The sequence below is a fragment of the Nyctereutes procyonoides genome, unplaced genomic scaffold, assembly GCF_905146905.1.
Source record: "Nyctereutes procyonoides isolate TBG_1078 unplaced genomic scaffold, NYPRO_anot_genome, whole genome shotgun sequence".
Lineage (NCBI taxonomy): Eukaryota > Metazoa > Chordata > Mammalia > Carnivora > Canidae > Nyctereutes > Nyctereutes procyonoides.
The window spans coordinates 24046693-24070647 of record NW_026575020.1 but is presented as its reverse complement, the minus strand read 5'-3'; the positions used below and the strand labels follow the sequence as shown (position 1 = coordinate 24070647).

At 51.3% G+C, this 23955-nt stretch overlaps 1 protein-coding gene across 3 annotated transcripts in view; it reads right to left on the bottom strand.

Annotated features, from left to right (window-relative positions):
* The window catches only part of KSR1 (kinase suppressor of ras 1), a 154325-nt gene that overhangs the window by 12257 nt on the left and 118113 nt on the right, over positions 1–23955 (bottom strand). For 2 of the 3 annotated variants that reach the window (XM_055322096.1, XM_055322104.1), the window contains exons 6-18: positions 22915–22975; positions 19344–19427; positions 17712–17773; positions 17507–17613; positions 14178–14346; positions 11981–12022; positions 9416–9470; positions 8547–8595; positions 7349–7728; positions 4707–4803; positions 2941–3074; positions 2203–2334; positions 698–833 (exon numbers count right to left, since the gene is read on the bottom strand). In XM_055322096.1, the coding sequence (XP_055178071.1) occupies positions 698–833; positions 2203–2334; positions 2941–3074; positions 4707–4803; positions 7349–7728; positions 8547–8595; positions 9416–9470; positions 11981–12022; positions 14178–14346; positions 17507–17613; positions 17712–17773; positions 19344–19427; positions 22915–22975 (1508 nt within the window). The remainder of the gene's footprint in view (positions 1–697; positions 834–2202; positions 2335–2940; positions 3075–4706; positions 4804–7348; positions 7729–8546; positions 8596–9415; positions 9471–11980; positions 12023–14177; positions 14347–17506; positions 17614–17711; positions 17774–19343; positions 19428–22914; positions 22976–23955) is intronic. The other variant, XM_055322110.1, reaches the window with a different exon arrangement.

The window sequence follows — 23955 nt, the reverse complement described above, 5'->3', positions numbered from 1 at the left end:
CACTGAGCATGGAGCCTGCTTGGGGTTCTCTCTTCCACTGCTGCACCTCCCTCCACTCATGCATGTATATGCGCTCTTTCTCCCAAATAATAAATCTTAAAAAAAAAAAAAAAAAAAAAAAAAAAACAAGACAGGAAGCTGAGTAGCTGCTCAGGTGTTCTCTCAACTACTCAATAGTCAGGAGCCTGCATCATTGTGTCAGGGCCAGGAAACTTATAAACTGCAATGCAAAGAAACCATCAAAGGTATCTGGAAATAGGTCAGTACCTGTATTACAATCTGATATTTTGGCAAGAAATAGGCTGTGGAAACTTCGATTTGTTCTTGAACAGTTATAAAGAACATTTTGGAGAAGAGATTTGACGCCACAGTAAAACCCTGTCAGTGTTCTGTACAGTGAGGATTTTATCACCTTTTTTCATCTAAGATACAGGGCACTACTATCTTTTCAACTCATAACTCAATTAAAACTATGATCTTTATTTCTTTCCAGTCTTTTTTTTTTTAAAGCTTTTTCTAAAGAAAAATAATTGAGTAATAAAAGACACAGCTGTATTAGCCAGATGCAAGGAGACCCACCCGGCATACTTCTGCCTCCGGGGCTCATTTCTCAGGTGAGTGAATGAAGAAGGGCACACCTATCGTGTGCCCAGGCTCACCCTCTACCCTTCTTCCCGGAACACAGGTGGCTACTCACAGTGACTTCCTTCCCCAGGCTGACGGAGGCCAGGACGCGCTTCATACCCTCTCCGCTCCCAATCTGCCAGATCAAGGCCTCTGCGGCTTGGTTCTTAAATGGCCAGTCTCTTGCTTGCAGTTCATACCAAACAGTCCTGTGGGGACGGTCCATACAGCGTGAGCTCTGGAACCACCTGGCCCAGCTCATGCCCAGGGGCTTCTGTTGCCACAGTGCCAGGAACCCAGCCAGAGCATCCAGGATCCTCCTCCAGCTCTCCCCACTCACCGGGCTTCCAGAAATCCTGTGATGCCATCCTGGTGGCTCCTCCTGAGTACAAGAGGACCCCTGGCCCTACATATCTGTTGTGGTGGGAAGTCTGAGGCTGCACAGGCTCTGAACAGAGTTCCTGGTACAGGATCCTGTCTAGAATACGGCCATACCACCCTGAACACACCTGATCTTGTCTGATCTCTGAAGTTAAGCAGGGTGGGGCCTGGTTAGTACTTGGATAGGAGAGATCCCGTCTAATCTCAGTAGGGCTAATGCCAATGTCCAAGGTTGTTTGGGGAGTAACGAATGTAACACAGAGGTGCTCAGGAAGTAATAGTCCAAGGTCAGGAGATGGAAGCACTACCCCTAAGGGAAAGTACCCAGAGATTACACAGTGAGGCCCTCACCTAGCCTCTCCAAATTCCCTCACCTTTCTTGACTCACCTTGGCCTTCTCCATAAGCCCCTAACTGCCACTGCCGAGGGTTGGGGCCACTAGCCACGTGGGGCTACTGAACAACTGACATGTGGGGAGTAGACCTGAGGTGTGCTGTAACATATTCTATACCAGATTCTGGAAACTTTGTGGGGTCAAACGGTTCCTTCATTTTTAAATTTTGATTACATGTCAAAATAATAGTATTTTGGATCTACTGAGTTAGACACATTATTAAAACAGATTTTATCTGTTTTTCTTTCCTTTTTAAGATTTTATTTATTTATTCATGAGGACACAGAGAGAAGGGAGAGACATATAAGGCAGAGGGAGAAGCAGGTTCCTGCAGGAAGCCCAATGTGGAACTCCATCCCAGAACCTCGGGATCACACCCTGAGCCGAAGGCAGACGCTCAACCGCTGAGCCACCCAGGTGGCCCTCACGTTATGTTTCTATGCTACTTTTCTTTTGGTCAGCTTCGTGGGGCACTAGAGACTGGCTGGTAGGATCCTATGGTTCTCCCAGGGGGACAGTTCTGAGCTCTGGGCAGTGCCTTCACGGGGTCAGGGGTGAGACTGACACCTAGAAATCACCTTAGTCCTCGTGAAGCAACCTTACAGGAGGTATTGTTAATTCTCTGCATTTTAGAGCAGGGAAAAGAGAAGGTCCAGGATGTGGTCTCTTAGCCAGAGAGGCAGAGCCAGGACTCAAAGCACAACACTCCCCCTTCCTCCCTGTCCCCAATGCCAGCAGGGCCCCTTCTTTGGGTCACACTTGGCCTTAGAGCCACAGGAGGGAGGATGTCAGGGCCTCCTCACCCAAATGCATAGACATCAGCAGCTTTGGAGAACGGCAGCTGGTCCTCGTCCTTCCCAGGGGTCATCTCTCGTACGATCTCCGGGGCCAGGTAGCAGAGCCAGTCATGCGACAGCTTCAGCTGGTTCTCACGCCTGGAGGCCAAGAAGCCAGGGCAAGGACATGAGGCCTTTTGGCCAGGGGAGGAGAGGCTGCCTAGCATACCTATGCCCCAGGGCCAGCACACCACCCATGCATGACCCAGAAAACAGTGCTGCTCCTACACTTGCAAAGGCAAGAATGTTACAGAAAACTGAAACCAGGTTCTTTCAGGAAAGTGGGCCGGTAACAGGTATCAGTAGGGGGTGTATTCTCTACCCTAGGATAACTGCCTACCTGTGGATCTTAGAACCTGGCCTGGGGCTCATCTCCAGATAACGTGCTACTCTCCCTCCTGGCGGTCCCCCAGATTCTTGGAGAGAAGCCTTTCTCCCCACTCCTGCCTTTCAAGATTTGGGGAAATAAAATCGGATGCTCTTCCTCATTGGGGACATGAACCTTGGCCCTCCGCCCAAGTCAGTGAGCAAACAGGGGACCTAGCCTCTTATGAAGGTCAGCCTGAGAATGCAGGGCTATGTATGAGGGAAGGCTGCCCCTCAGTAACAGACTGCAAGGGTGCCCAGACCTCAGTGACACCCCGAAGCCTGGCTGGCACTGCCCAGCTCCTCCCTATTCTATCCAGACACTCAAAACCAACTTACCGGCCCTCTCGGACCACGCCCGAGATCCCAAATAGTCCGAAGTCGGTGATGACAACTTTGCCATTGTCATAGAAGACGTTCTTGGATTTGAGATCTTTATGCACAATACCTTTGGCATGTAGATAGCCCATGCCCTGGAAAATAGCAAGCCTCATGTCAGGGGGGCAGGAAGATGAGGGACAATGGTTCAGCCCCCACCTGGGCTGGGCAAAGAGCTGGATGCCTCATGCAAGTCCCTTCCTGTCATCTTCAAAATCCTATGCAGTAAAAGGTCTCCACTGAACAGATGAGGAAACCAAGCTTCAGGGAGGGGAAGTCACTTGCCCCAGGCCACACAGCAATTAAGCAGCATTGCTGAAGTTTTGGTTCCAGGCTAGTCCACAGCCTCAAAGAGCTAGCTTTAAGAGACAAGACATAAAGCACCCATGTCTGGAGCACAGACTCCCCTCCCCACAATGTCATACTGTTTCCCAAGTAGTCCCCAAGTCACAAACCTAGCCAAAAGTTCAGGACCTTGTTAATGCACTTTGAACCTCAAAACACCACAGATGAGTACAAAAGGAAGTGGCTTAGAAAGTTCTGGAAGGGGGCAAGGGACAGCTTCTTGGCAGGAGGAAAACCAAACAAGACAGCAGAGAGGTGGCTTCCGGCTCTGCAGCTCTAAAGTCTCAGAAGTAACATCTCATCTGCCCCTAGGATCTTCCGGATGGCTTGTTCATCTGACCTTAGCCAGTCAGCAACAAGCCACGACTCCCCAGTGCTCTTACCATAAGGAGAAGGGAGGAGGGCAGAGAAGGGGCGAGAGGGGAAATAGGACCCAGCAAGTTTGGGGGACAGTCTGAAACAAGTGTGATACCCAGTAGGTCCCTCCAACTCCTCTGAAACGAGACATACTGCAAGTGAAGGCAGAAATGTGCTATTTCAATTTCGAGGCTTTCAAAGTTTATTTAATTCATTTAATTTAGCCACATGTTAAGTGTCACGTGGAAATCCTGGTTTGCTCATAAAAGTCACTGTGATTTTTTTGGTGTTTTCCTTGTGAAAGACACACCACACACACACACACACACACACATATGATGGGTAGGAGGGAGGGAGAGAAAGGAAAGGTAGGAGTGAACGCAGAGGAGAAAGCAGGGGACAGAGAGTTGAGGGAAGCTGGTTACAGCAAGCTTTTCGACAAAAACAAGAGAAGAGGAACCCCTATCCAGCAGCAGTCTGGCTTTTATCCAAGCCTGCTTGGTGTTAAAGAAAGCAACTTAAAAAGAAACTTTTCTTTTGTGTTTCATTACTTTAAAAAAAGATGAAAGAAAGAAAAAAGGCTGCCTGAAGGCCAGTCCTCATGAAACTTAGATCTGGATATTACCCTGCCCTTAATCAGTTCTAGCAAACTGTCACTGAGTGCCAGGCCCTGTGCCCAACATGCTCTCAGTGGATTTTTCTTGCACCAATCCAATGGAGGAGGCTACGGTGGAATTCCTATGCTACGGGAGAGGAAGCCAAGGCTCAGAGAGACTGAATGACCTACCCAGAGCCACACAGCTGGTGCTACCAGGATTCGAACTCAGGCCATGTGTCTTTAAAGCCTGCTGCATTCCAACCAATTCATCTGTCATCACAGACTGGGCATCTAGCTCCTGGCTCTAAGTAGCTGAGACACAGACGAGGGAAGGCGATGGGGTCCTACCCTTGAGGAACCCTAGCTAAGAGAAGAAACGGAGCAGGGGACAGCCAGGAACCCTGGAACCAGCTGGATAACCCTTTACCTTGATGATCTCCTGAGCAATCTGTCTGGTCTTGTTGATGTCCAGAGACGTCTTGGGGTCCCTCACAAATGAGTGCAAAGTCCGCCCCTTGCAGAAGCTGTCAAGAGTGGTGAGGTCAGATTGAGGGATGGGGCCAGTGCAGCCGAACCCCAGCCCGCTGGGAGCCTCAGAGAAGTCATGGAGAGAGTTGTGCCCCCGGCCTCTGGAGGACTCTCTCTGTCCCCTGGACTGTGAGGGTCAGAATCCTTGTTCTTTTTTTTTTAAGATTATTTATTCATGAGAGACACAGAGACATAGGCAGAGGTAGAAGCAGGCTCCCTGTAGGGAGCCTGATACAGGACTTGATCCCAGGACCCTGGGATCACAACCCGAGCCAAATGCAGATGTTCAACCACTGAGCCACCCAGGCACCCCCAGAATCCTCGTTCTTAACCAAGCCCCTGACAACCATTCTTTCTTGGGCTGGGCCTGAGTGTGCAAAATCATATACATGTCCCCCGATCCCTGCAGCTCAGGGCCTATGCACCCCAGAACAGGACACCCAGTTCACTGAGACTCCTGGCAACCCAGAGCAGCTTACCTTTGGAGGATTCAAGGCCGAAACATGTCCCCCCTCAAACTCAGGGAAGATCCTGGTCTTTTAGAGGACTATAATCAAGCAACATCTGGTACTGTCTATAATGATTCTCATGACCATTTTTACTGCTTTCTGAATATAGAGATTTTATTACAGTAAAGGCATGTGTAGGAGCGGGGTGGCTTCAAGGATATCAGAGTGATTACCAGACAATGGGCTCGAGTTTTCAGGTCTCCCCCTGCACGGATTCCCAAAACCCAGGATGAGCAAGCACCCAGAGAGAATGTATGGCTCATTGCCCCCTGTTTCCAAGAGTTCACTAAGGCAGCTCATGAAGGGGCTAGTTTTAGGAAACTTTTCCAAGGAGAGAGGATTCTTAGAGCCTCAGAGACTTTGAGAACTGGCTGAAGGGTCTGGGACATTGGCTGATGGTTCCTTGTCTGTTTTCTGATCCCCTCAGCATATCCTAAAATGTGATTTTTTTTGGGGGGGGTAATGAATGCTTTGCTATTTTTTTATATGTATTTCCTTTAAGCAGACTGAGATTCTCACAGCCCTGGGTGGGTAAATAGAGCCGGACAGGTGAATAGACAGACAGCGCCGGGGGTGCTAGGGCCCTGGGGGCTGCTGAGCTGATATAACTTAAAGCATCATGTTGTGCTTTGGGCTGGAATTTTGTTCCCTTGCTGTGTGACCTGCCCGAATCACAGTGCTCAGGAATTCTGGTGGTTCTGGTTTACATCTCTGATAAACAGGAAAAAGGGAAATGAATTTTTACTTAGTAAATACAGGTGATTTGAGGGGGGACGAAGGTTCTTTCAAAGCACAGGGTCTGGCTATGGGGAATGTCATCAGAATATTAAAGAGGGGACTCTTGGCTGATAGGATTAAAGTGATTTCTAGTTGCTTTTTGAAACCTCCCTGTATATTCCAAACTACCTTCAGTAACCTCTAATTACTGTTCCTGACTGTAAAAGTAAACACCCAACAACAATTTTTTGAATGCCAAGGGCAGCCTCACAGCCCTGGTACTGGGGGAATGGACTGTCATACACCAAAGTTGGGGGGCAGGGGGGACTGGTGAGCACTTTCTGGAGTAGAAAGGGACAATGTACCTCAGAGCAGCACATTCATATACTCTCCCCTAGCACTTGCACTCACAGAAGTCCACCAACACGTTCACTATAGCAAAGTGCCCAGCAAAAGAGGACTGACTAAATAAATAAACTTGGGCGACCAGTGATCAGCCGGAGGGAGAACATGTCGTTAGCTTGAAATCAGCTGTGGTGAGAGTATTTACACCACAGGCTCGGCTTTCCTCCCCACCACCTAGGAACCAAGCACACCACTGGGTTCCACTTCGTGCCAGGAATGCTGGGTAAGCATTGAAAGATTACGCTTGGCCCCAGACTTGCACTCAAGTTGGAGAACATTGCACTCAAGTTGGAGTGATCCAGTAGAACCTGTTCTATTTTTACAAAGGAATAGTTTAAAAAACATAAGTAGGGGTGCCTGGGTGGCTCAGTCGCTTAAATGTCTGCCTTCAGCTCAAGTCATGACCCCAGGGTCCTGGGATCGAGTCCCAAGGGCTCCCTGTTCAGCGAGGAGTCTGTTTCTCCCTCTCCCACTCCCCCTGCTTGTGCTCTCTGTCAAATAAATAAATAAATAAATAAATAAATAAATAAATAAATAAATAAATAAATAAATAAATAAATAAATAAAATCTTTAAAAAAATTAAAAAAAAAAAAAAACCACAAGTATCAACAAACTTCTCAAAGTAACAGAAGGCACACTAAGGATCTGTTCACAGTTTCCGCCTTTGGGGGAGAAGCACCCAGTTGGGATGAGAGGAGGCTGGTTTTCACTCTGTGCCTTTTTAGAACATCTGATTTTCTTTAACCTTAGGCACCATTTTATTTTTTCACGTCACTGGGGCTATGATGGGAAGCTATTTTGGTTTCTTTCTTTGTACCTCTCCCCATTCAGGCCTCCCAGTTCCCCAGAGCGTCCCCACAGATAACAGGGCACCTGGGGCAATGGCGGGATGGGCAGGGGCTTGGTTACCTGGTGATGATGGCCAGGTGGGGCGGGTTCATGCAAGCCCCCATGAAGAGCACCACGTTCTCGTGTCGCGTTTGCCGATAGTTCATCACCTCCTTCTTGAACAGCTTCAGGTGGTCCTGGTTGTGACCGTCCATCTCCAGCAGGCGGATGGCCACCTCGCCATGCCAGCGGCCACGGTGCACCCGGCCCCAGCGGCCCTGCCCAATGGGCTCACCCAGCTCCACCTGCTCGAAGGGGATGTCCCACTCCTGCAGGTACACGCTGGTCTGGCTGGCCTTGCGAGAGATGGGGCCCCGCCAGGGCCGGCGGGAGCTCGGCAAGTCATCCACCTCGTCCTCGTCGTCCTCTGCCTCTGACTTGCCAGCCTCTGGCTCCTCAGCCTGGAAGGAGGGGGAGGGCATGGGGGGCTGGGCAGCGGATCTGGGCTCGGCTGACGCGCTCTCCCCAGAGCCCCAAGAGAGAGGCATGGGATCAGGAGATCCAGGTTCTGGTTGTAGCTCTTGCTCTGACCTGCTGTGGGCAGGTCACTTAGCACCACAGGACCTCAACGTCCTCATCCACACAATATGGTGGGTGGCCCAGGTGGGCCCAAGGCCCTTCTTCCCAAGAATGCTCCAAGATTTACTCATTACTGATATCTAACTCCCAGCAAAGAGCATTAACATCCCCTGGCACAGATGAATTTAACCCCATTTATCCTTTCTGGGCATTCTTTTGTTTAAACAGTTTCTGATGCTCCTCTCAGCAGGAATAAGTCAGTCAGCGAACATTCTAAGGCACGTTGCATTGATGGAAGCCAGGCTTGGCTGATGCTTTAGTTCAAGGGTTTAAGACAGTGGTTCTTGGGCCTAACTATAATCAGGATCACTTGGGGCGCTTTGACATCACACAGATGCCTGGCCCCACCCTAGACTGACTAGGAGTCTCCCACACTGGGCACCAGGCCTCTGGGCTAGGGGTGGGAACCAGGAGAATCGAGTACTTACTTTAGCTTCAAAGATAAAAACAAAACAAAACAAAAAAAAAAGCCTGCTTCATTGTACTCCTCATTCTTCCCTGCTGTGCACCTGCCTCAGTGGGCCCCTGAGATGGCCCTTGCTGGCCCGGCACCCCTGTGCTCCCCACACCTTTGTGTGTGCTGAGACAACATGGAGAGAAGGAAGGCAGGGTCCCTGGGCTGCATGTCCCCCTCACTCACCTCCACTTCGTGATCCTCCAGCACATCTGCTTTTGGCTGGTGGTCGAGCCTAAAGGTAAAATAGTTGGTCAGGGAGATGCTGAGGGCGGTCCACCCTGCTCTCACATCTGGACTCCCATGTGAGGTCAGAGAGAGGGCTACCAGGCCCGCATCCAGACTGTGACCTACCTGGTCATGGGAAAGGCAGTCTGGATGCTGTAGAAACAGACAGGAGGCCCAAGACCAAACCCCATTTCCCTTCTTTGGCCTTGGCCTTCTTCAGACTAACCCGAGGGTGGTGGGGAAGACGGGTCATCAGGGACCACAAGGCCCCTTTCAAATCTGATGCCCAGTGCTTGGGCTCTGAGTGTGTGTGCGTACACACACACACACACACACACACACACACGGGGTTTGAAATTTGAAATTCTACCTGAGAACCAACTTCACGTAATTTCTTAACATCTCTGTGCGGGCTTTCTCCTCCGTATGTTACGGATGACACCTACTTAGACACCTGCCTTCACCAGGCTGAGGCCCGTGTGAGGAAATGGGAGCCAAGGGCTGGGCAGAGCCGGGCTCCCTGAAAGGGTTCCGCAAACAGGAGCCATTTTTAGTAGTTGTCTCTAACTCCAAGTGGCCTTTGCTCACCTCTCCTGCATCACAAAACTGCTCCAGGGTTACATATATCCCTATCCAATGCCAGCTGCACCTCTGGCCGAGTTCACAGATGCAGGGAGTGAATTGCCCAAGGGGTATCTTGCCTGGCTGGCCCAGGCATACGGCAGCATCTGGAGCTGAGGGGGGACGGTGGTCAGACACTTATAGGTGGGGTGGGAGGTGGTCCAGGGTATGGGTCTAGAAAGAGACCATGGCATAGGGATGCCTACCGGGTGCTGTCCGCCGCATCAGGGGATGGCACTGCCTGTGGAAATGCCGAAATGTCTGGAGGAAACAAAAATCAAACACAAGGCCTGAGACCCCCCTCCCCCTCCCCCAAAGGGCAAGGTGCTTACAAACCCAGCCCACACAGTGGAGTGGCTCCTCCTCGAGCGGCCAGCCCCTCGCAGGGCTGAGTACGTGTTCGCCAGGCCACTGCCACTCCTAAAATGGGACACAGAAGTGACCTCTACTGTACTTGGTTTGGCTCACACGGCTCAGTGCTGGGAAGGGACTCCAGGTGAGAGAGAAGGTTGAGATTCTCCAGTGAACCCCGTTCCCCTGTAGCCAAACTGTGCACTAGGAGCAGGTGATAAAAGCAGACTGGATTATTATTTACTGGACATGTGGGGGTCAAGGCCCCCCTTGTCTGCTCAGAGGCAGCAGCTGGATGCAATAGCCCTGGAGAACAGTGAGCTGCCTTGGCCCAGGCCAGCAGAGGCCCAGAGGCAGGGCTCGCAGATGGCTCAGTAGTGACACCTGGTGTCTGGCTCAGCTGCTGGGCATTTCTGGTGGGAGCCAGAGGCCCCACCCCCTTGGCTTTCCAGGTGTTTAGGTCGTTGATGGAGCAGCTCTTTGATGGAGCAGCTCTCTGGGGAGACGAAGAAATGCACAGTCTATACTTCCTGGGGCCCGAAGATTGGGCAGGAGCTGACCCTGAGCCTAGGGGTTTCCCACTTTTAGCACTGAAAGTCTCACATCTGGGGAACACCAAACAGATGGGTCACCCCAGTGTGGAACCAAAACCTTCCAGGGCTCCTTCTGCTGCCTGCTTCCTTCTGGTCCCTCTCTCTGGTTCCCCTGAGGCTGGCAGCCCCAGGCCTGGCTGGGCCCCTCACTCCCTCCTCTTTGGTCAACAAAAGAAAAGAGACTATAGGTGACAGTGGCTCAAGCTATTAGCAGCCTCTCCCTGCCTTCTAGGACAAAGAGCTGCCCAACTCAGCTACCAACACCCCCTCAAGTTCTAAGGCTTTATCCAAGGCTACCCCCTAAAGATCATCTATGCGACCTCACAGACTTGGAGAATCTGAGAGAGGCCGTGGGACTCTTTATCAGGGAAGTGCACACATGCAACATTTCTGGGGGATCCTGGGCCCTTGAAGACTCTGCCAAGGCCTCCCCCAGATACCATTACATGGTGTCTGCAGACTACCAGGGGCAGCCTGACCTTTCTACCTCTCCGATACAGCTCAAATATTCCCACAGAAGATAGATGCATGCATAGGGGGTGGTAGTGGGGAGAAACAGCACCCCAAGTGAGAGGGAATAGTGTCTCTGAGGCCTCCTATGTTTCCTTAAACATTAAGAGTGTCTTTTGCATTCTGCTGCAAAATGTGTCCATGTTTATTTTAACAGAAATACGTTCCTTCTCCTCTCTCCTTGACATATGTTCAGAGCAAGATGGACCCTTCGGGAAGGAGAGCGACATTCTTCCAATGCTTTTGAGTACTCCTCTGTACTGTCCTACAGCTGGTAACCAGAGAGGCTCTTAGAGGCGAACCATGACAAAAAAGGGTGTGAAACCACCAAGGCAGCTCAGAGAGCCTCCACAGGACCAGCCCCAGGCCCCTGACCCCTGCCAGCCTGCTCACACCTGGCCAAAGCCATACAAATAGTCCTGTAAGAACTTACAAATGCTCCAGATCACTCCCCTAATGGAGCTGGGCTGGGGAACAGAAAATGCTGAGCTAACCAAAATAGCATTTCAGGACAGGTCTGTTTAACCCAGGAGAAAAATAATTAGCCACAGTCTTTGTCTAAACACACAGCGACTCCCTATGACTCAATTAAGAATTAAAGTAGCCCCCCCCCCAAAAAAAGAATTAAGGTAGCCAATCACTAATAGGAATGCTTGTCATCCTCAGCTGGAGAAATAGGTACTAACCACACAAATTCCTTGGGGGAAGCAATATGGCCAAAGGCAAAGGTTGGCACACAGTGAGTGTGCAAAGCAAGTTTTGTGGAAGGAAATCAGAGATTCAAAGTGGTCTCCTTGAAACTCGAAAACAAAGCTGCATTTTATCTTATCGCCAGCAGGAGGCGCTAGGCAGCAACGCTCAGGAAGGAGAAGCCCAGTCAGTAAGTGAAGCCTGCAGACTTTTCCCAACTGGCTTCCCTTTCTAAGATAGGTTCTGTAAGCAGCTTCCTAGTCATGACATAGGGGAAGATATCCTGACAGATGCTCAGAAGGCATTAGCAAAAAGGTCTCTTTCTTCATTCTACAAACTGGATTTTGGCCACCTCCCTGCTGCATGATCCTGTAGTCTCTCTATGCAAGAGGCTGAACAGGCTCCATGCCAAGGTCCCTCTCAGGAAGTCACTGCCCCTGTGAAGGGTCCCCTCAAGGTGAACCCCCCCCCCAACTGTCTTTTCCAGCTATGACACACAGTCAGCTCTCAAAATAGGTATATGTGAGACTCCAGCATCTCAGAGGTGCCCAGGGAAAGGGTGCCCAGGTGGGCTGGACAGAAGGCTCACCGTGAGGGGCAGTTAGTGGAACCATGCAAAGGACTCACCTGGAAAGATAAACTGCTGTCTATGATGAATGAAGTAGGCAGCTTTAAACAGAAGAGGAGGTGAGTCACACACACAGAACAGCAAATGCAGGGGCTTGGCCCAGGGGTGGGGGCTGATTATGGAGTGGGGCAGAGCAGGGTGATCCATGCAGGAAGGAGGATGGGAGCTAGAAGGAAACGGGTGCTGGCAGGAGCCCCCAGGAAGGACTGGTCCATGAAGGATCTGCTGCAGAGCCCTGGCCCATTCCCTTTATCTCCCAGGCTTGCTTCTCTGTGCAATCTGTGTGAGCTCAGCTGGGGCAAAACCCAAGGGGGAAGAAATGGTGCTTGTGAAAGCCGGCTGAGCCATGTGCAGAGGAGTGGCCCCCCTCAGCCCCACATTCACCCCCTTGGCAACCCGACCGCCCCACACAAAACAAAACAAAAACCCAGCTCACTGAAGGGGATGCGCTGGGGCTCTGGACTCTGACACAGTTGTCATATTGTCAAACAGGGGTACAGATAGCCTTTCCCCGGCTTTATTCTTGGAGATAAACAGAAATGCTCCCCTGAAGTGCAGGATGGGGGCATGGTGGGAGTTATGACTTCCCAGATTAACCACCAGGCCGGGCCCAGGGGCACTGCCATGCCCAGCGAGACCACAGATCCTGGAGAGACGGAGGGCTCTGTGCACAGAACAATGAGGGCCCATCAGGGAAAGCTGAGAGGCTCTGGCTGACATCACAAAACGGACTTTTTCTGTGGCCTGTTTTTCAAACAGGGACTTCCTTTTAGAAAAATCCAGGGATCCCTGGGTGGCGCAGCGGTTTGGCGCCTGCCTTTGGCCCAGGGCGCGATCCTGGAGACCCGGGATCGAATCCCACGTCGGGCTCCCGGTGCATGGAGCCTGCTTCTCCCTCTGCCTGTGTCTCTGCCTCTCTCTCTCTCTGTGTGACTATCATAAATAAATAAAAATTAAAAAAAAAAAAAGAAAAATCCAACCTATGAGTTTAGCAAAAGATCCAGTTTCAGAGCATAATGACAGAGCCGAATGGGAGAGGAGGTCGCTCAAAAGGGCTGTCGCTCCACTTGCAGGGAGGGGATAGGTGTGATGGGGACAATGCAGAGGGTATCCAGCCAGGTGCATGTTAGAGCAAAGGGGCAGGCAAAAGAGAAAAGATCCCCACAAAAATCTCAGTTTCCCAGTGACCCTAAAAGAAATCCCTGGCACATTGGTAAAATGGGCCCAGAGAGGCTACCTGGCCTCTTGCTGGCTGCATGTGGCCCCAGCTAAGAGTCCCCTGGCACAGGAAAATCTGTGGCCCTGACCCCTCCACCCACCCACCAGGTCTGGAGCCCCAAGGACCAGTGACAGGTGGGGCCTGACCTGACTGGGCCCAGAGCAAACTGGAGTGTCCCAGTGGCTGCTCCTTCTTCCTGGCTGCCAACCGAAGGGCCAAGACCAATTGCAAGGAGATGTGAGGGAGGCCCAAGCCAAGGTATGTCCTGAGACAGGCAAGTGGGCCTTGCTGAGACGGGGGTGGGGAGGGGGGCACCCTGGCCTTACAGAGTGCAGGGCAGCCCGGGCTATGGTGGAGGCAAAGGTTACCTCTAGCATGCACCCCTGAGACTCAGTGTACTCATCTGCACAGTAGGAATAAACCAAATCCCAACTTCATGGGGTCTTTTGTTTCATGGTAACAAAAGTTCCTCCATAAGCAGCTTTTTTAGATCACAGAGCAGGTAAGCAATTGAGCCTCAGAGTCCCTCTCCCAGACCTCCTGGGTCTGCCCCAGCCCTCCGTGCTGCCTGCCATGCTTCCTGAGAGCTCAAAGCCCTGAGTGAACAGTGCTTAGGAGAAGCCACCGCATGCATGGGAGGGCGGCCTGGGGATCCTGTCAAGAATCCAGGCTTTATGCCAGACAGATTTGGCCTTGATGGTGGCTCTGTCCCTTACGTGTTATACAGCTCAGAGTAAGCCACTTCCTCTGAAACCTCAGTATCCCCATCTGTAAAATGGGTGTGATAACAGCATCTACCTCAGAGCTCTCATCAGGTGTAAATATGGTAATGTACTTGAACTTGGCACAATGCTTGGCTCCCAGCAAATGTTCTTTCTTAGTGGTGGCAGTGTTTGACCTTGAGCCTGCTAGGGCATGCTGAGAAGGGGCATCTGACCCTACCCTGAAGGCACACAGAAGCCCCAAGGTGTGGTTACCTGGGAAGTTGAACCTGCTGTCCCGCTGGCCAGGAGAGGGGTTGGGGGGTGTGGTTGCACTGGATGGATTGGACGATGTTGGGAAAGGTGCCGGCGAGGAGGGCGTGGAGGAGGTGGTAGAGGATGGGTTGCTACTGGAGTCCAAGTGGTTCATGGCCGGAGGATGCTCCTGTGGGACGAGAGACACCAGAAGTGGGCAGGGACTGTCACTGCCCTGACCAGCCTGCCTCCTGTACCCCATGCTGGGACCCTCCCCTCCCTGCCTAAAAATGAAGAAGTCTGCCCAGGGCATCCTGACATTCTACTGGTCTAATATTCAAGGGAAGAATGGCACAGAGAGACCCTCACCTCAATGCCATCCCCTGGGGCACACCTGCTCATCTTTCTTCAGCTCATACTTTCCTCTCAGAAGCCCTTCTCAATCCCAGTGGGGACCATGCTCCTCCTCATCCTCCTATAGCTAGCACCTTTCCTCATCTTGGGGGGTTTCTGAAAAATGTCTCTCCCCCACCCCCCAGAGTGTCCTGTGAGGGCAGGGACTGGCCTGCTCCTCATAAACCCAGTGCCTGGCTCTGAGCCAAGCACACAACAGGGTTTCTTAATGAATTTAGCCTCTGACAAGTGTTTGGTATGTGGTACACAGTGGTGTCTAATAAATGCTCCCTCCACTCTTTTGCAGACCTACTGGTTAGGACTGCCCAGTGGTTTGGGCCCTAGCAAAGTCAAAGGGCCAGCTGAGAGAGGGCTACAGGGGGACTCTGTGTCAGGTGGGACACTGGCCCTGACCAAGTTCCCAGACCCAAACTCCAATCCTTTAGGGGACAGGATTGGAATTCCTTGGTCAAAAAATTGGGGGCTAGGGACACCTGGTTGGCTTAGTCAGTAGAGCATATGACTCCTGATCTTGGGGTTGTGAATTTGAGCCCCACACTGGGTGTAGAGATGACTTAAAAATACAATCTTTAAAACATAAAGTTGGGGCCAAATTATATTGAATGTTGAGTTCTATAGGTTTTTCTTCTGCAGACCATCAAGGCTCTGGGGACCCCAGAACCCACCAGAGCCACGCAGTGGGCCTCATAGTCCAGGGACAGCCACCACTACCCAGTGCCACATGCCAGTGGGGGAGAGAGCTGGGTCCACTGAGCCTGTCCTCTCCCTGTGCACCCCACAATGATCCTGCATCCCATCTCTGTTCCCCAGGGCTAGGCCCGCCAGGGGAGGAGGAAAAGCTATGAGGCAGGCGGGTTGAATCCCGGGCTCCTCAGCTCAGCGCCCATGTGACTTGCTTCAAATCAGCCCATCTTTCTGAGCCACAGTGGTTCTCTATAAAAGAACCAGCTGCTGCTTCACGGGCTCAGTGTTCAAGGCCAACATGTTCTTACCACAAGCTATGTGCCAGGCTCTGATGCAGGCACCAGGTAGAGGCAAGACGACAAGGCCCCGCCCTCCAGAGCACCCACCCGCTGGGGAGATAGGCCCTCAGCGGGCACACAGGTGACTGTGCCATGCGGTCAGGCTGCAAAAAACATCCAGAAGGGGGTGAGTGCAGCCAGGGGCCCCGATCCTTAGCCCACATCTTGGCAAAGTGTCCCTGAGGAGTGAGTGTGTAAACCCGAGAAGGTGGGTGTGGGCAGAGCTGCTGTAAGCAGAGGCAGCTGGAGGAGAGGCTGTAGAGACAGGAAGGCCCTGAAAATGAATGGGTCAAACACGTGGCCCTCAGCACAGTGCCTGGCAAGAACTCAGTAACCATTAGCTCTGGTTATGAAAACGACTACAAATAGGGGTGAGGGAAGGATGACAGCCGGCCAGTGTCCTCAGTGAGGTAAGAGAAGGCATAGTCTAGAACTATGTCGGGGCAGGGCCGAGCAGGTGCATGTAGGAGGGCCTCCTGGAAGAGGAGGGGCCTGAGTGGGTCCTGAAGAACCAACAAGGACTGAATGTGGTGAGATGGTATAAATGGGGGTGCATCTGGTGCTGCCAGACAAGAGGACAACACTGGCAGGGTGGGAGTGGCAGATCCAGGGCCTAGCATCCCTCCCAAGAAAGTGCATCTATCTGTGACAGCCTGGACACCACCACTACTCCTGATGAGCAAATTCATGAACGTCATCTCGTTACCCTCACAACACCCTGAAAACGAAGCATTCTCATCCCCACTTACAAACCAGGAAGCTGAGGTTCAGAGAAGTAAAGGAATTCACCCACGGTCACAGGGGCAAGAAAGGGGACTAGTTGGGACTGGAGCTCAGGCCTGTGATCCTACACCCTCCATTCTACCTCTATTCCTGCTGGGAACGCCACCTCGGGGGAAATGCAATGATGGGGGAGGGAGGCCGGAGAGACAGCACAGGCTGGCCCATGAGGAAGTCAGCTCTGAGGCACTGGCCTCCCCTGTTGGACAGTGAGACGTGGAGCAGCCCCTTACGCTGGATCTTCAGGTCCCCGGTGTTCATCAGCTGTGCCATCTGCTTCTCTTCTCCCTGCCTGAACCTCCACCCCAGCCTGGCCCAAGCCTTGGAGAAGCCTCAGTAAGGCAGGCAAGGGCATGCTAAGCCCCGGTGTAGGCCTGGGACACAACACACTGAAAACCCAAAGCCACCCCCGCAGCAGCATCGGGGCAGAGTGGGGAAGCCACCGGCTGTATGGTCACCAGGGAGCTGCCATCAGAAGCCACTAGTGCCTGGAGGCCACAACAGGTGTGTTGAGACTCTCCTTTCAAAAATCTGTGTTATGGCAGAGCACACCAGCTCTGGGCCTGCCCCTCACTCACGGGGGACCCTGTGCCCACTTTCCTCATCTAAAACCGAGGTACCGGGATCCCTGGGTGGCGAAGCGGTTTAGCGCCTGTCTTTGGCCCAGGGCGCGATCCTGGAAACCCGGGATCGAATCCCATGTCGGGCTCCCGGTGCATGGAGCCTGCTTCTCCCTCTGCCTATGTCTCTGCCTCTCTCTCTCTCATTCTGTGTGACTATCATAAATAAATAAAAATTTAAAACCGAGGTACCATCAGTATGCGATTTTTACAACTACTGTGAGGATCAAAAGACACATTGATGGAAAAAGTTCCCAACTCACAGTACATGCTCAGGAAACATCAGGTTAAACTGGGGAAGGAGGTCATGGGCACATTAACTATGATTTTGAACATAAAATATGAGGTCTTAAAAATGGCTAAAGACAGAATCCCTGAAGGCCACCCTCTGGCCTTGGATCCTGGATTGCACGCCCCACACTTCCCTGCTGAACTCTCCCTTTTGGAAAGGAGCAGGACGGGTTTCTCCCAGCAGAAGCAGCTGACCAGGGGACCACTGCTGCCACCAGCGTACCTTCTTTGTTAGTGCTTTGGGGAGGGTTCCGAAATGGGGCTCAGCTGCTCTGTCCACTGGGTTGTTGATGTCCGAGGGGACAGACTCTGTCCTCCGAAGCCGAGGTTCTATTGAGAAATGACAGGGGAAACCATTAACAGGGAGCAGATCAAGCTACAGAAAAGTTCACCCCAAACCCAGTGAAAGCAAAGAGCAGAACACTCACGTGGAAGGAAGGATATTCGACAGGCAGGGGCTTCTTTTGTACACTTGTTGTGACACTTCAATCTGAGAAAGAAGGCAGGGTCAGTGCTCAGGGGGCCACTCGGGGCTCCCAGGGCTCGCACAGGGGGCTCTGGGCACTGGGCACAGCAGCTCTGGGCACTCTCTCATGGCTGCCTCAATCTCCACACATTTCTCAACAAACATTAATTCAGGAGTTTGGAACATCCCACATCAATTGCCCTAGCAGCTATGGGGAGCAGGACACTTTCCCTTTGGTGTATGCCTAATCTTCACAGTGGAGCAGTTTTACTTGCACCCATTGTAACTTGTGTGGGTCACATATCTATTTCTCTTCTCTAAAGAAAAGGGAGACCCTCCGCTCACATTCAGAAAACTGGAGAGAATAGGAACTTACAAAAAAAAGATGAATTGGAAGGAGAGCATCTACATGACCAAAGGGATCCCAGGAATGCACAGGGTGGCTCCTGTTGCATTCCAACATGGGCTACGTGGTTTGAGAGTCAGCCGGGGGGCCAAATTGGAAAGAGCAGGGCCCTCAGTTTGGTCCTACCTGCTGCACCATGTCTTAGTGGTTCTCAACAATCAGATGGGTTGATATTGGTGCCCTACCAACCTTAAACCACAATTGTAGGAGAGCGTGGGGCTCAAAAATCATGCTATGCTCTCCATGTGAAAGGCACTGCTTGAAAAGAAGAGGGGGTCCCCAATTTAAAGCCAGGAGCCACAGAAGACCTAGACTGGTGGAAAGCTCTGACATCATCTCCTTGGTGGTCAGGGGAGTCATCAGGAAAACACAATTTATCCAAATGACAGGCACGAGACCCGGTCTGGTGGGAGCCGAGATGCTTTTATTACACGCACTAGCTCAGAATATTGAAGCAATCCTGATAGATAAAGAGCCTGGGATCATCCGCCTGCCCGGTTGTGAAATGAGGCCCAGAAAGGGCAGGCATCTTGCCCCGGGTCACAAAGCAATGAAGGGGCTGTGATCTGGGAGCAGAGACTCCAGGTCCATCCTCTGTAAGATGAAGGCAGCTGATAGCAGCAGAGGCCACTCTGCCCCCAACATGGTTCCCTTCCTCATCCTTCTGTCCTACCAGAAAGCATAATGGTAGGAAATAAGTTGGGTCTGTAGAGAAGCCATTCTCCCTGAACTCTCCTCTTCTGTGAATACCACAGGTCATCTCCGCTTTCACGTCTATCTGACCCTTCTCCTCACTTTGTGTGCTAACATGTAAGGTTAAACTTCAGAACTCCTTATAGATAAGAACAGTCCTCCCATTCCTCTTGGACTTGTACAAGGTCAAAGGTTTGGAATTCTTTTTCTTTCTTATCTACCTGGTAAACTTCTACTCCTCCTTCAACACCCACCTCAAACATCCTCTTCTTCTGGGAATGCCTTGCTTGATGCTTCCTTAATCTCCCTACAGAGAGCTGATCATACCGAGGTATGTCAAATGGGATTATAAATAATAGGTTTAAGAACTCTCAAAGGCGTTCCCTTGCACTCTGACTCAACCTAGGGCCAAGAATCAAGTAGTAGGACTCTTACTAAACTAAAAGTATGGAGTTTACTTGCCTCTCTCACCCTCTTCCACCCTCTTCCCATCACCTGCAATGCTTGCATTTCACTCCAAACATCATGCTCTTCTGGCACACATGGCAGACCTGTGACAGCCAAGATTTCGTGGAGAATCTGCAGAAGGTAGACAGGAAAATGCTCACATGGTAGGAGACCAGAGCCTGGGCAGGGAAGGGCCCCAGGAAAACCAGGAGACTAGGTTCCATCCCAAAGCCTCTAGTGCCCTTTCCCAGGGAAGGGCAGGGACACCCAGGGCCACTGCCTGCCCCTGAGCATTCAGATTTCCCCGCTGTAAAGTCATCATTGCCAAAACCCCAAAGTTAGTATGATCACGGATACCAGCTCTCTGGCAGCAGCCATCAAAATTACAAGAGTGCATACCAAATGACTCCCGTCTCAGGAAGTGACCCAATAGATACTCCCAACTGGTGTCAAATGATGTACAGACAAGGTTACTCCCTGCCGTATGTTTGCAGTGTAGAAGACTGCAAACAACCTATGCTGTTTAGGTGTATAGACAGCTGACTGTGCAAAGTACAGTCCAACTACACCATCAGACACCATGAGGCCAGAAAACAAAGTAAGAAAGCTCTTTTTGTACAAATACAGGATGATCTCCAAATTACATTATCAAGGGAAGAAGTACATGACTCTATTTACATGAAGTTCAAATATAGGAAAATGTAACCAATGAAGACATAAGTGAACAGTAACCCGTGGTGGTAGTGCTATGGACCCAGAAGGGCCAAAGATCAATTTCTGGGGGGCCAGAATATTCTAGATCTTCCCCAGGATGACACACATCGGTGTATCCATATGTAAAAATGCATTTGTGCTCTCAGCTATATGTAAATTATGCCTCCATTTTTACAAGAGAAGCAGAGTATAGAACAGTGTATATAGTATACATATGTATTTGCTTTTATAAAAACATCTCAAGAAACTGCCAAGATCTGCCTATAGGGGGACCTAGAGGGCTGGGGGGTAACAGCAGGAGGGGACTATATACGTATTATGTGCATATATAGTATACATAGTGTAATATATATATGTGTGTGTGTGTGTATAGTAACCCTTCTATACTTCTTGAATTCTGACTGTATTTCAATCCAAATTAAAAAAAATTTAAAAACACAAAAGATAGATTGGAAGGAAGGACGAGGATTGAGTGGGTAGACGTGTCCTGCAGAGAAAAACTCTAAGGCAGTCCCCAGAGTGGGAAGGCTGAAGGGAAGAAAGAACTCACATTTTTGGAGGAGCAGATTTTTGAAAGCATAGTAGATCATAGTAACAACAGAACAAATAGCAACAGTATTTGGGAAACAGTTTGTAACACATCCATGAACATTAGCTCACTCCACCCCAGGGTGGAGATGCTTAGTACACAGGCAAAGGAACCAGAGAGGTTAGGTGACTTCCTGGGGTCACACAGTTGGGATGTTGCTGCAGCAGGGTCTGGACCCCAGGTCCCTAAACTCAGAGCTGCACAGCTTTTGAGACCACGAGGGCAGAGCATAGAGAAAGAACATGGGCTTTGGGATCAGACTGCACCGGTGTGATTCCTACCAACTACTGGCTGTGGGATGCCTCGGAGCCTCTACAAATGAGGCCAACATCCTCATAGGGACCTGGGGAGATCACATGTGTGAACGTGTAGTGCACACGAGAGCTACTGTCTCCACCCAGCCAAGACGGGTGCTTCCAGGGACAAGGACAGAGGTGCTCATGTCCCTGATGTACCTTTTAGGAGCCCTAATCCTACCTATCTGGGATCCACAGACTCTCTCTGGGCTTCAATCTTCTCTCATGCCAACAGTGGGAATAAGGGGAGCAGCTCAGTGAGAGGACCTCCACTCAGAAATCTTGAAAACGGGGCAAAGTGGTGGGTCAGATCTGGCCCTGAGAAGAGGCAAGTGATAGAAAGGGTGTAGGCATAAAAGCCTTCCCAGACTGGGAATGGACCATGATTAGACTAAAGCACTTTAGATTTTCCTGCTGAGGGCAGCCCGGGTGGCTCAGCGGTTTAGCGCCACCTTTAGCCCAAGGGGTTATCTCAGAGTCGAGTCCCATGTCAGGTGACCTGCATGGAGCCTGCTTTTCCCTCTGCCTCTCTTTCTCTCTGTGTCTCTCATGAATAAATAAAATCTTAAAAAATATATATATATTTTCCTGCTGAGCAAGAGAGGCCTGGAACCAGGGCTTAAAAAACCAAGCAGGGAATGCTCAACCCTGAGCATCAGCTTCGGCTCAGGTAGTGATCCCGGGGTCCTGGGATTGAGCCCACATCAGGGTCCTGCCACAGGGAGCCTGCTTCTCCCTCTGCCTATGTCTCTGCCTCTCTGCGTCTCTCATGAATAAATAAATGATTCTTTTTTTTTTTAATTCACCTTTTAAAATTGTATAATGCAGTGATTTTTAGTATATTCACATCACCACTAGTGATGATGCACCACTAGTTGCATATTTAGTATATGCAACCATCACCACTATTCAATCCCAGAACATTTCCATTACCCCAGAAAGAAACCCCATACTCGTTAGCAGTCACTGTCCACTTTCACGGAGGAGGAATAAGTGGGCTTCCTGTTGATGAGATGCCGTGCAGGCCTGTTATCTGTGGCACACACCAGCCTCACACCCTGGGAAGATCCCGCTGGGCACCTGGGGACAGAGGAGGGAAGACCTCGGACCTTCACATGAAGGGCTTGTCCCCATTGTGGCACCAGGGCCTCTCTTCCTCAACACTCAGCCCTGACAAGGCTCCGGAGGTGCCTGGGTGCCAGTCAGAGGACTCAACCACTATCTCACCAGCAGCATGACCTTAGGCAATTACTTAAGCCCTCAGAGCCACAGCTGGGTCTCCAGGTCTGGCCAGAATTCCAGGCCAGTCTTCCAGGCTCACTGCCGCTACAGTTCATGCTCAGGGGGAAATGAAAGTCCCTGGCAAGTTGCAAAGCTCCTGACAAGTGTGTTCCCAACAGTCTGTGGCAGGGATGGCCAGAGCACCAGCATCCCTAGGCACTGTTCCAGTGGTTGTCCAGGGTGATGAGATGCTGTGCAGGCCTGTTGTCTGTGGCACACCCCAGCCTCACGGGAACTAAGGCCAAGTCTCCTGGTCCATCCACGTCATGGGCCTGTGTCAACCCATGACAACACACACCAGCCACTAGAGTCACTAGAAGTTGTTGGAAATCCAGGCTACCAAGCCAAGAACTTTAGGGATGGGCCATGGGACCCTGGAGTTTCAAAGCTTCATGGACTCTGATGTGAGGCCAGCTGTAAGCCTCAACATGATCTCACGGTGGGACCTGCAGGAAGCTCGCAGCTCCTCCTCCCTGAGACCATAACCGTGTTTCTCCTGGGACCTGTGTCTTCCCTCAGCAGGGGTGGGGTCAGGGAGGGTCCAGTGAGTCCATACAGCCACTGGTGACAGGCAGGGGCTCCACATGGGTGGGTGATGGACAGGCCAGAGGCAAAGAGCCCCAAGAAACAGGGATCAGGCCGGACACCCACCCACAATGAAGACTGACCCCTCAGTGGGTGCCCTGAGACCCCAGTCCAGCTCTACGTCCCCTTCCTGTCCCAGCCCGGCTGGACCTACCTGTGAGTCACTGACAGTCCGATATCCCTTCGTACCATCTGTGGGGATCCATGTGGGAGATCTGTGGGGAAAGAGGCCAGGTCAGGCAGGCTGAAGAGGCCTGTGCAACTGTGGCCTTCTAGATCAGAGACCACAGGCTAGGTGGGTTAGATGACTTGCTGCAGAGTAGATAAAGTTGTCCCTAACATTCAGAACAGGGACGGTCCAGGGAGACCAATGGGGCAGTGTAGTTACCGTCATGCCTGACCTGCTTCTCCTGTGAACATTACTGTCTGGTCTCTGCAGGTGGTTACGAAACCATCGCTGTGTGGCTCCTCGCTGCAGTGGCAGGCAGCAGGCAAAGCAAAGGTAAGGACAGAAGTCTCCACCTATGCCCACCTCTCGCGCTCCCTCATGGACACATCCTTAGGTCATCATTTGCAAGGGCTTAATTTGGGTCTCTTCTTGTTTAGTGGGTAGGAGCTCTCTGATCTTTGGCGGAGGTTCTGAGGCTGAGCAGCCATGTAGCACATCCAGGACCTTTATAGCTACAAGCACCTTGAGAATTTTGCTCTGAGAGCCACCAGAGCCAGATCTTAGCAGGTAGAGCAAGGACAAAGTGAAGTTGTATCATGCTCCGACTTGGGCCAGTCCCACTGGCTTCTGGAGGAGTCTCAGATCACAAGCTTTGAGATGAGCCTTATGTCTGCCTTCCTAGAGGGGACCCAGGCTCTCCCTGTCCTAATCCTGGGTTCCCCCATAAGAACAGCATCCCTAGTGGTTAGGCCTTACAGGTCAGGCAGTGGAGGAACACCTGGAGGCAAGCCCTGCATCCACTGGCAGTCCACATGTCCCACTGCCTCCTGCCTCTCCCCCACTTCCCAGTCCTGCCTCTGCCCCTACTTAGCACTGCCTACCTCCTCCTAGAGGAGGGGTTCTCAACTGAGTCCCTGGATGGACTTCAGGGGTTCTGGGAATCCTCTGGACTGGAAAGCTTTGTGGGTGGACTTTTCCCTGGAAGGTAGGTCTAAACTTGTATCCAGTTATCAAAAAGAACCATAA